General features: G+C 39.0%; 1 protein-coding gene and 1 pseudogene across 1 annotated transcript; one reads left to right on the forward strand and one right to left on the reverse strand.

Moving 5' to 3' along the window:
* The first annotated feature begins 3,697 nt into the window (after nucleotides 1–3,697).
* LOC140619920 (olfactory receptor 6C75-like) lies at nucleotides 3,698–4,754 on the forward strand. The gene has a single exon (XM_072803787.1). The coding sequence runs from the start codon at nucleotides 3,816–3,818 to the stop codon at nucleotides 4,752–4,754; it is 939 nt and encodes a 312-aa protein (XP_072659888.1). The 5' UTR covers nucleotides 3,698–3,815.
* Nucleotides 4,755–7,303: 2,549 nt separating this feature from the next.
* LOC140619904 (glyceraldehyde-3-phosphate dehydrogenase pseudogene) lies at nucleotides 7,304–8,265 on the reverse strand (annotated as a pseudogene).
* Between the last annotated feature and the right edge of the window lie 4,501 nt (nucleotides 8,266–12,766).

Raw genomic sequence — 12,766 nt, forward strand, 5'->3', positions numbered from 1 at the left:
TTCATGCATCTTTGTTAAATAACAGGTTCACATAAGGTATTAGTTTAACTAATATTTTGGCCTACATACAAACATCATTAAAATAGAATTGCAACAATGTTTGTAATGCAACATGAGTCTGTTTATGGCACATTATTCAAATTATTGACTTTTATCATTAATAGACTAATACACTGTTAGTTTAAAATAGCTGCTGTGTTTTATTTTTTTAAATTATTTATTTATTTATTTATTTATTTATTTATTATTATTATTTTAATTTATTTTTATTGGTGTTCAATTTACCAATATACAGAATAACCCCCAGTGCCTGTCACCCATTCACTCCCACCCCCCCGCCCTCCTCCCCTTCTACCACCCCTAGTTCGTTTCCCAGAGTTAGCAGTCTTTACATTCTGTCTCCCTTTCTGATATTTCCCACACATTTCTTCTCCCTTCCCTTATATTCCCTTTCACTATGGCGGAAGAGTAGGGTCTCCAATTAGCTGCTGTGTTTTAAAAATCTCCCCCAGTGCACTCTGCATTATGTAGTCATGTACTTGAGTAACTTCATGTCACCCAAAGAAACAGTAAAAATATCTTAATATCTTTGTTCAGACAGGATCTATCATTTTAAGGTCATTAAATAATCCCAAATTTCATTTAATTTAATCTATTTCTATATCTTATGTAATTCCTTGATTAAGTAGCAACTAAATATAAGTCTAAAATGATTTATATAAAACAGATATTATGCATGTGATTTCAGATCAATGCAGTGAGAAATAAGATGATACATGTGGGAGGGTGGGATATTGCTTCAGTTGGACATGAAATACAGAATCAGCAATTTCAGAAATAAATCTCACATTTTCCTGTAAGTGAAAATCATGCAAAAAGTTGTCTTTATCATCTCTGTATTCTCATAACCTAAGTTTGAGCCCAACACCTAATAAGCACCTAAAAAATATTTATTGTGGGGCACCTGGGTGTTTGAGCATTTGCCTTCAGCTCAGGTCATAATTGTAGGGTCCTTGGATTGAATCCTGCATCAGGCTCCCTCTGGGGAGGCCGCTTCTCCTTCTGCATGTGTCTCTGCTTCTCTATGTGTCTCTCATGAATAAATAAATAAAATCATTTTTAAAAATTAAAAAAAAGTAGTTGTTGAAAAGTAAATAATTAAAATTAAAAGATTTTTGAAGTAATTAATTGATGAGTAAATAGCAATAATTCTAATCATGATCAAGTTTCCTTTATCATCATTCAGTAGAAAAATGTGAAACCATAAACGCAAGCCTCACATCTCTTATGGTGTAGAATGATAGAGACCTCAGCCTTAGTCTAAATCATCATGGTGAATTCTTAATATTTTCCCTAAGATTGGAGAAACATGCACTGATCACAACTTGGTGTGTTGCCCTTCAGATATTGCTAACCTCTATTACCCCATTACTAAGTTTCTTTTTGTGAATTTACAAAATATTAGAAAACTGTAAATGATTCTAGGAGCACTTGGGTGGCCAGTAGTTGAGCATCTGCCTTTATCCCAGGTCATGACCCCGGGTCCTGGATCGAGTCCCACATCGTGTCCACACAGGGAGCCTGCTTCTCCCTCTGCCTGTGTCTCTGCCTCTCTCTGTGTCTCTCATGAATGAATAAGTAAAATCCCAGAAGAAAAAGTTTAAATGATTCTATATATTTTTCTATTCTAATTTTGGGCCACTCTCACCTAATTATTCTATTCTAAATTGTGTACTAATTTGGGCTATAGTTTAAGGTCCGTGTCCTGAGAACACCAGTCACCAAAGTACCTTCTGTTTATTCATTCACCTAACCCCCTTGAGTCCATTGTTAATGGAGCAGATAAAATTAGGCCTAGCCTGAATAACATCACTAAGATCACATCATTCTGTCTACTAAGCTTGGAAAGACAATATGTTAGCCTTTGTTTCAACTATAGCTTATTTCATTTTAAATATCAATAAAATACTTTTTAAAATGACAATAGTTAGGGTATGCTAGACCTCAGATCCTTAGAGAAATTTGGGTTGATGGACAGAAATGGATTAAAAACCTTTTTATAAACGAGTAGAGGACCTCTTGGAATTATTTTTGATGATCAATATTTTGGGTATTTGGTTAGAGACATAAAATGACAGAGAAGAAACAGATTGCAAAGGGTTTTGAAAAATGCCAAGCATTTATGTTTAAATAAATCAAGGAAACAGCATTGACTAAACCAGGCATATCTACCCTCAAGTAAGTATGTCCTTAACAGTTTCTTAGAGCAATATATTTTTGCTTATATATTATATGTTTATGTTTTATATAAATATTCCTAATTATGCACAATGCTATATATGAATAAAACTGAACCACATAATTTATATGGAATATATAAATGAAGAAAAAATTTAAACTACTTCAATCTTTTTGACATATGCTTAGATACCTTTTAATAATCGTTTAAATATCAATTTCAGGACACAAACTGTATTATTTTTGTGAAAGATTCCAAACAATTTAAGTGATATATCTTAACACTGAAGAGATATCTTTATGCTTTCGTTTGACACAGTGTGACTTTATACTTAGTAAAGGTTAGCTTCCATCATATAAAGGCAGAAGCCAAAAAGACCCATATCTGATGACCACAAAGAGGTAGACAAAGATGATGGAAAGTAAGAATCATTCCATGTGGCAATGAGGCAGGTAAAAGATTTTAGTAAGTTCAGTAACATATTAAATTATTTGGCTAATCCTCAGAAAATATTATTCCTTATGAAAGCTCTGAAACTGCTGAAGGACAGAGAAAACAACGGAGACATTTCAGCCTTAGCCAGGCTGTCTGGATAAAGTATGTTTAAAAATGGTCTTAGATGACAGCACATCTAAAGCTTTTATGGCAAATAATAACATTAAACAGGAAAAACAAACAAATCCTGAACAACACCCAGGGCTGTGTTAGAGCCAAAAAGAAAATAAAAAATAATAGTAGCTTTGGCCTCCCAAAACATAGCTTGAATGTTAACTATTCCCTTTTATCATCCCTCAAGAAAGAAAGGGTAATGTGCAAAGAAGTACCTGAGTTATTTGAGAAATAAGGAAGAACATTAAGAGTCTATAAAAACAAAATTAGGACTTAAAATAAAAATACTGCTTTATATAGGAGAGTGTCATGATAGGTAAAGCGATAAGTAAAAATATACATAAGAAAAACATATTAACAATCTTAGAAGAGACTATTAGAACAGATTAGTCATTAACGCAGGAACATCTTAGGGCATAGCCCTTGGAATTAGATTACCTGTGTCTGTATACTGTCATCAGGGCACTTTACCGGGTGCCTACGTAGCGGTCCTGTAGATTGTAGAAGTTTGAATAGGGAAAGAGAAAGAAATATTTGGCCAAAAGAGAAAAGTAAATATCTGAAGAGGAAAGCAACAACAAAAAGTACCTTCAAAGAGTATTATGGGATGCTAGGAGCAAGCTCATGGATTTACTAAAGGAGGTTTGGGTCTCAGAGGTTTTAATCTCCGTTTGTGTGTTTTCACGAATATCCTGAAATATTCAGAAGATAGATTTATAATGAGATATGTGAAAATACAATTAAAGAAATACAGAAACAATGAACCAACATATGATACCATAAATAAATTTAGAAGTATTTTGTCTCTTTTTAGTACAAAACTACTTTTCCCTTAAAGCAAAAGACAGCAATGATTTTTGAAAAGTGTGTGTGCATGCTTGTGCGTGTCCCAGTTTCTTTTCCGTCTCATTTTTTTTGCATCTATTTTCAGCTAAAACAGAGAATACCATCATAAAGGAGGAAAATCATGAGAAATCACACAAAGGTAACAGAGTTTATTCTTCTCGGGTTGACCGATGACCCAAAGTGGCAGGTTGTACTTTTCATATTTCTTCTTGTTACCTACATGTTCAGTGTGACTGGGAACCTGGTCATTATCATCCTCACCCTAACAGATCCCCACCTGAAGACTCCAATGTATTTCTTCCTTCGAAACTTCTCATTCCTAGAAATGTCATTCACCTCTGTTGCAATTCCCAGATTCCTTGTCACTGTTGTGACGGGAGACAGAACCATTTCCTACAATGACTGTCTGGCTCAGGTATTTTTCTTCATCTTATTGGGGGCCACAGAGTTTTACCTCCTGACTGCCATGTCCTATGACCGCTACATTGCCATCTGCAAACCTCTGCATTACATGACCATCATGAGCAGCAGAGTCTGCATCCTTCTTGTCTTTAGCTCATGGCTTGCAGGATTCCTGATCATCTTTCCACCAGTAATTCTGGCGCTGAAGTTGGATTTCTGTGCCTCCAATATAATTGACCATTTTATCTGTGACTCTTCTCCAATTCTACAGCTTTCTTGCACAAACACTCACTTTCTAGAACTCATGGCATTTATTTTAGCGGTGGTAACACTTATGGTCACCTTAACCCTAGTTATGCTCTCCTACATATACATCATCCGCACAATTCTGAGAATTCCTTCCAGGAGTCAAAGGAAAAAAGCCTTTTCCACGTGTTCCTCCCACATGATAGTAGTCTCCCTCTCTTATGGAAGCTGCATCTTCATGTACATTAAGCCTTCTGCAAAGGAAAGGGTGAGTTTAAACAAAGGAGTAGCTGTGATCATTACCTCAGTGACTCCTCTCTTGAATCCTTTCATATATACATTAAGAAACCAGCAGGTGAAGCAAGCCTTCAAGAACATGGTCCACAGAATGGCCTTTTCTTCATATAAATGAATGTCATTATGCAAAAATGTATACATACCCTGAAAACAAAGCGGAATGGAAATCTTTGGATTTTACTACGTAAATTCTTGAAACCCTTCATTTTGTTCTTTCGCTTAAACATTCTTCTATATCATTAATGTCTCTTTTTCTTATTAGCTGAAAGTCAGGTCTTATCTATTTTAAGCTATATAGAAAATGGCCAGTCTTCACCCATGTAACTAAATTTTAGATGTCAATAACCTTTATTGTTTCTCATATCACAGCAAGGTAGCTGATAAATTCATACAAAAAATTCAAATTGCTGTACTATAAGAAGCCTACCTGAAACCACAAATATGAAATTTATTTTATATGTTATAAGTAAAACTGTGTATCTTAAGTAATATCTCTAAGATTTCTCCTGTCACCAAGAAAAGAAAATCTTTTGCTGTAGATTTTCCTATTTTGCCAATCATGTTTTTAAAAGGAAAACCGTGGTCTATAAAGGAAAAATAAGCTACTCTGAGAAAATTCACTTTTATACTCAGATAATTTCAATTGTTAAACATGGTCTTTTCTACTGACATGAAGAAAAATGACAAAGAATCTAGAATGCTATGAGATGCAGACTTCAGAGAGTATCTTGGAAATGATGACACATGACTTATTAGCTTTCCTTTATCAGCAAATCTCCATACTGTCTTTATCTTTCCATTGACTCTTTCACAGAGGTCTTGCCTCCCTCACCCTTACTCAGGAGAGTGACTCCTGCAGGTAATGTAAAAAATGTGTAACATCTGGTTCCTGTAGTCAGGGAGCCCCTCAGCAGCAATGAATCACTAAACCAAATTTTTTGTCTTAGGACAATAGTTAGGAGTCTAACTAGATGCTACTGTGGTAGCATCCATAGTCTCTCAGTGCAGACTCTTCTGGTTGCTCATAGACAAGATTCCTCCATGAGCACTCACCTGTTATCATTTTGCGTTCATGGAATGTTACACTTTTTTCAAGCAGATTTAATACAATGAAACCATGAAGGGACAGGTAAATAATCTTCTTTGATTATACATTTATCAATGGAGTAATTTGTAAAGAAATGAAACAATGAAGGTTTGTTTTTGTAAGGCTGTATCAAGTAAGCAGAAAAGCAAAAGTGAAAATCAGGAATGTGGAAAAGAATATGCAAATGTTAACTAAATGAACATATACTGTATGTGTGTGGTATATATGATAGACTGCAATGTAGGAAGACAGGATAGAGAAAGGGGAAAATAAGAGGGTAAAGGAAAGTTGATCCTCTTGATTGACAAAAACTTCCCTGAGGAAATTGATTCTAACATTCACATTGTCAGTAGGATGTGAAAATCCCTATAAATATTTCCAAAAAATAGTAAATGCTTAAATTGAAATATTATTTTACAGTGTTATGAAATAAAGAATTTTTTACTGCAAATGTAATTTTGGTAAGAAAAGTATGAGATATATGTTGGAGGTCATGGTTTTAGAGGCTTTGAAAAAGTATTTCTGCTCATATTTCACGCTCACACTAATATTTCAAAAATACATTTCCTTTTTTTAAAGTACTAAGCAAAAAAAAATAAAGTACTAAGCAGATTATAAATAAGCATTAATAATATTATTTTAAGTAATCCACTGATTACATAGCTGAGTGATCTATTGATTTGTAGCATTTTTAATGAGGGGCAAGTATTCCCAGTTGAGAGTAATATACAACCTGAATGAGGCAAAAGGTTGTATCATTAACCATGTTACCAGAGTCCACAATCTAATAGACTATGGCTTTCGCAAACAAATAAATGACTGAATGGATGAATAAGCAGTTGGCTCTGGCAATAATAAAAATAAACCATTTTTAGTACCATCTTTCTCTCCAGATTCCTAAGGTGCCATTCTCACTGCTATGTGCCTTGTTAGTTTCCATTTTCCAGAAGATATAGATCCACAACCATATTTATGTCTTCTGTGGTTTCACTGGCATTCCACTTCTAGAGTCTTTAATATTCTACAGTCTTTAATTGTTTAACAACAATTTACTTTGAAAAATTTCAAAAAGGACCAATGGGCAGAACTAGAGGGAGAAGCAAACTCCGCACTCACCAAGTAGCCCAATGCAGGGCTTGATCCCAGGACCCCAGGACTATGACCTGAACCAAAGACAGACACTTAACCAACTGAGCCACACAGGCACCCGATACATATTTGTATTTAAGAATATGCATATAACATATACAAATCCATACACACACATATTTGTGTTTGTGTGTATAGAATCCCAAACATTATAGAACTTGAATTAAAGCTTTATATAATATTTGAGAGCAGTATCTGTACTTGCACACATGTGTTTCTGTCAGAGTACAGCATACTTTATTGATGGTACAAGACAGGATAAGTCTCCCTGAGCCCCACTCCGTCTGCAAGGGGTCTCAATAGAAACCATGTAGGGGTCAGGAGATTCTCAGTGTGTTGGGGGATGAGTTTGGGAAAGGTCTTTCCAGCAGCTGAGGGTCTATCACCTTTTCTTATGATGTCAGTGGGGCTGGTGGTCCAGGGGGTCCTTACTCTTTGGAGGCCATGTGGGCCATAATGTCCAATATCATGTTGCTGTAGCCAAATTCACTATGGCACAAGGAAATGAGCTTGGTAAAGTCACCATTGAGGGCAATGCCAGCCCCAGCATCAAAAGTAGAAGAGTGGGTGTCACTGTTAAAGTCACAGGAGACAACCAGGTTCTCAGTGCAGCCTAGGATATTCTTGAGGGTGCTCTGTGTTGCCTACTTCAACACTTTCCTGATGTCATAACTTTTAGCAGCTTTCTCCAGGCAGCAAGTTAGCTGCATCACTGACCCATTGAGGGTGGAGACATGAAAGACCATGCCAGTGAACTTCCCATTTGGCTAGAGATGACCCTGCCCACAGTTTTGACAGTGCCAGTAGAAGTGGGGATGATATTTTGGGCAGCTCCTGAGCTACCACACCATGTCCTCCCAGGAGGGCCAGCTATGGTTTCTGGGTGGCAATGATGACATGGATTGTGGTCATGAGTCCCTTCATGCTGCCAAAGTGGTCATGAACGACCTTAACCAGAGGAGCCAAGTAATTGGAGGTATTTCTGACATTCTGGAGGAAATTGTCATACTTCCCATGCTTCACAACCATCACAAACACGAAGGAATCAGAAGAATGATGGGCGGAGAAGATGACACTCTTGGTGCCACGCTTCACATGAGCCCCAGCCTTCTCCATGGTAGTGAAGTGAATTCAGCAGCGTACCACCCCATTTAATGTTGGCAGGTTAGATGGAGACGGGCTTTCAATTGATTACAATTTTCTTATTCCCAGTCTTGACTGTGGCATTGCTATTGCTATGGGTGGAATCATACTGGGACATGTAGATCATGTGGTTGAGGTCAATGAAGGTGTCATTGATGGCAACGATATCCACTTGACTGTAGTTCAAAGTAGCCCTGGTGACCAAGTGCCCAATATGTCTTAGTCGGGTTACTCCAACCTTCACCATGTCTCTGAGACCTGGCACCACACAAGAAGATGTGGCTTTCTGACAGAAGAGGAGGAACAAAGACACCTTGCATTTGCATACTTTTGAAATGAATTAGGGATTTTAGTACAAAGGATGCTTCGCTTCTAAATAAGGAGAGGAACTACTCATCTGTATATTCAAAGAGTCAGTCATTGCCATGACGATAGTAAGCACAGTAATACCTTCCTCACCCCCTTGCTGAAGTTTAATATTAAAAATTACCATTCCTAATTTCAGATATAACTCCTAAAAGTATTTCCAGGCATCAGCCTGCATTTTCATCCAGTAACAAGTAGTCATAGAAGGCTTTTAGCATAGAGAAAAATAACTGCATGTGAGTAAAACCATATGAAAATTATCTTTTTCTGATTCACTTATTTCACTCATAAGACCCTCCAGTTCCATCCATGTCGAATTAAATTGTAGGTATTCATCTTTTCTGACGGAGGAGTAATTTTCCATTGTCTCTCTCTTTCTCTCTTTCTTTCTCTCTCTTTCTCTCTCTCTCTCTCTCTCTCTCTCTCTCTCTCTATATATATATATATATATATATATATAATATATTATGGCATATATATAACACCAAAATTCTTTATCTTTTCCTCTGTTGAAGGACATCATGGCTCCTTCCACATTTGGGCTGGTAAGGAGAGCATATGATGAGCACTGGGAGTTATACTACACCTTGGCAAATTGAATTTAATAAAAAAATAAAATTAAAAACAGAAAAACTCCTCTGGTTGCAATGCATACAATACGTTAAAGGGAAATCAGGGTTTGCAAGTTTGCATCAGACAAACAAAAAATAACAAGATCCCTTCAGTAGATGTATGGATAAATAAACTTTGATTTATTTGGTACATCTAGACAAGAAATAATTATGAATATTAGAGCAAAGGAAGAAATCATTTGAGGGGAAAATATAAAAACACTGGAAGAAAAGAATATCTGAAAACTAATTATCGAGGAGGGGCAAGATGGCTGAAGAGTAGGGTCCCCAAGTCACCTGTCCCCACCAGATTGCCTAGATAACCTTCAAATCATCCTGAAAATCTACGAATTCGGCCTGAGATTCAAAGAGAGACCAGCTGGAACGCTACAGGGAGAAGAGTTTGCGCTTCTATCAAGGTAGGAAGATGGGGAAAAAGAAAGACACAAAAGGCCTCCAAGGGGGAGGGGCCCCACGAGGAGCCGGGCTGAGGCCGGGGCGAGTGTCCCCAGGACAGGAGAGCCCCGTCCCGGAGGAGCAGGAGCTGCACCAACCTTCCTGGGCGGAAAGGGGCTCGCAGGGAGGTGGAGCAGGACCCGGGAGGGCGGGGATGCCCTCGGGCTCCCGGGGACACTAACAGGCACCTGCACCCCGGGAGAGTGCGCCGAGCTCCCTAAGGGCTGCAGCGCGCACGGGGGACCCGGAGCAGCTCGGGGGGGCTCGGGGGCGGCTCCGCGGAGGGGGCTGCGGGGCGGGAGCAGCTCGGGGGGCCTCGGGGGCGGCTCCGCGGAGGGGGCTGCGGGGCGGGAGCGCAAATCCAACAGCGCAGGCCCAGGAGCACAGGGCGCCGGGACACAGCCCAGGATCCGGCCTCCCCCGGGACAGGCAGAGGCCGGGAGGGCCCAGGACAGCGAGGACGCTCCTGCCCCAGCTGAGCAGATCAGCGGCCCCGCCCGGAGCCTCCAGGCCCTGCAGACGGAGAGCTCCGGAGTTCCTGCAGGAGCTGACTCCAGGGCTGCAGAGCTGGCCCCGCCACTGCGGTTGTTCCTCCTGGGGCCTCACGGGGTGAACAGCCCCCACTGAGCCCTGCACTAGGCAGGGGCAGAGCAGCTCCCCCAAGTGCTGACACCTGAAAATCAGCAGAACAGGCCCCTCCCCCAGAAGACCAGCTAGAGGGACAAGTTCCAGGGGAAGTCAAGGGACTTAAAGTATACAGAAACAGAAGATACTCCCCCGTGGCTTTTTTTTTTTTATTTGTTTGCTTCCCCCACCCTTTTCTTTCCTTTCTTTCTTTTCTTTCTCTTTTTCTTCTCTTTTTTTCTTCCTTTTTTCTTTTTTCTTTTTCTCTTTTCTTTCCTTCTTTCTCTCCTCTCTTTCTCTCCTTTTCCCAATACAACTCGTTTTTGCCCACTCTGAACTGAGCAAAATGACTAGAAGGAAAACTTCACCTCAAAAGAAAGAATCACGAATGGTCCTCTCTTCCACAGAGTTACAAAATGTGGATTACAATTCAATGTCAGAAAGCCAATTCAGAAGCACTATTATAAAGTGACTGGTGGCTCTAGAAAAAAGCAAAAAGGACTCAAGAAACTTCAAGACTGCAAAATTTAGATCCAATCAGACAGAAATTAAAGATCAATTGAATGAGATGCAATCCAAACTAGAAGTCCTAACGATGAGGGTTAACGAGGTGGAAGAACAAGTGAGTGACATAGAAGACAAGTTGATAGCAAAGAGGGAAACGGAGGAAAAAAGAGACAAACTATTAAAAGGCCATGAGGATAGATTAAGGGAAATAAGTGACAGCCCGAGGAAGAAAAACCTACGTTTAATTGGGGTTCCCGAGGGTGCCCAAAGGGACAGAGGGTCAGAATATGTATTTGAACAAATCCTAGCTGAAAACTTTCCTAATCTGGGAAGGGAAACAGGCATTCAGATCCAGGAAATAGAGAGATCCCCCCAGAAAATCAATAAAAACCGTTCAACACCTCGACATTTAATAGTGAAGCTTGCAAATTCCAAAGATAAAGAGAAGATCCTTAAAGCAGCAAGAGACAAGAAAGCCCTGACTTTTATGGGGAGGAATATTAGGGTAACAGCAGACCTCTCCACAGCGACCTGGCAGGCCAGAAAGGGCTGGCAGGATACATTCAGGGTCCCAAATGAGAAGAACATGCAACCAAGAATACTTTATCCAGCAAGGCTCTCATTCACAATGGAAGGAGAGATAAAGAGCTTCCAAGACAGGCAGGAACTGAAAGAATATGTGACCTCCAAACCAGTTCTGCAAGAAATTTTAAGGGGAACTCTTAAAATTCCCCTTTAAGAAGAAGTTCAGTGCAACAATCCACAAAAACAAGGACTGAATAGATATCATGATGACACTAAACTCATATCTGTCAATAGTAACTCTGAATGTGAACGGGCTTAATGACCCCATCAAAAGATGCAGGGTTTCAGACTGGATAAAAAAACAGGACCCATCTATTTGCTGTCTACAAGAGACTCATTTTAGACAGAAGGACATCTACAACCTGAAAATAAAAGGTTGGAGAACCATTTACCATTCAAATGGTCCTCAAAAGAAAGCAGGGGTAGTCATCCTTATATCAGATCAACTAAAATTTACCCCGAAGACTGTAGTGAGAGATGAAGAGGGACACTATCTCATACTTAAAGGATCTATCCAACAAGAGGACTTAACAATCCTCAATGTATATGCCCCGAATGTGGGAGCTGCCAAATATATCAATCATTTAATAACCAAAGTTAAGACATACTTAGACAATAATACATTTATACTTGGTGACTTCAATCTAGCACTTTCTACCCTCAAGAGGTTTTAAAACACAACATCTCCAAAGAAACGAGAGCTTTAAATGATACCCTGGATCAGATGGATTTCACAGATATTTACAGAACTTTACATCCAAACTCAAAGGAATACACATTCTTCTCGAGTGCACATGGACTTTCTCCAGAATAGACCACATACTGGGTCACAAATCGGGTCTGAACTGATACCAAAAGATTGGGATCATCCCCTGCATATTCTCAGACCATAATGCCTTGAAATTAGAACTAAATCACAACAAGAAGTTTGGAAGGACCTCAAACACGTGGAGGTTAAGGACCATCCTGCTAAAAGATAAAAGGGTCAACCAGGATATTAAGGAAGAATTAAAAAGATTCATGGAAACTAATGAGAATGAAGATACAACCGTTCAAAATCTTTGGGATGCAGCAAAAGCAGTCCTAAGGGGGAAATACATCACAATACAAGCATCCATTCAAAAACTGGAAAGAACTCAAATACAAAAGCTAACCTTACACATAAAGGAGCTAGAGAAAAAACAGCAGATTGACCCCACGCCCAGCAGAAGAAGAGAGTTAATTAAAATTTGAGCAGAACTCAACGAAATCGAGACCAGAAGAACTGTGGAACAGATCAACAGAACCAGGAGTTGGTTCTTTGAAAGAATTAATAAGATAGATAAACCATTAGCCAACCTTATTAAAAAGAAGAGAGAGGAGACTCAAATTAATAAAATCATGAATGAGAAAGGAGAGATCACTACCAACACCAAGGAAATACAAGCGATTTTAAAAACATATTATGAACAGCTATACGCCAATAAATTAGGCAATCTAGAAGAAATGGACGCATTCCTGGAAAGCCACAACCTACCAAAACTGGAACAGGAAGAAATAGAAAATCTGAACAGGCCAATAACCAGGGAGGAAATTGAAGCAGTCATCAAAAACCTCCCA

Source organism: Canis lupus, chromosome 28 (assembly GCF_048164855.1).
Source record: "Canis lupus baileyi chromosome 28, mCanLup2.hap1, whole genome shotgun sequence".
NCBI lineage: Eukaryota > Metazoa > Chordata > Mammalia > Carnivora > Canidae > Canis > Canis lupus.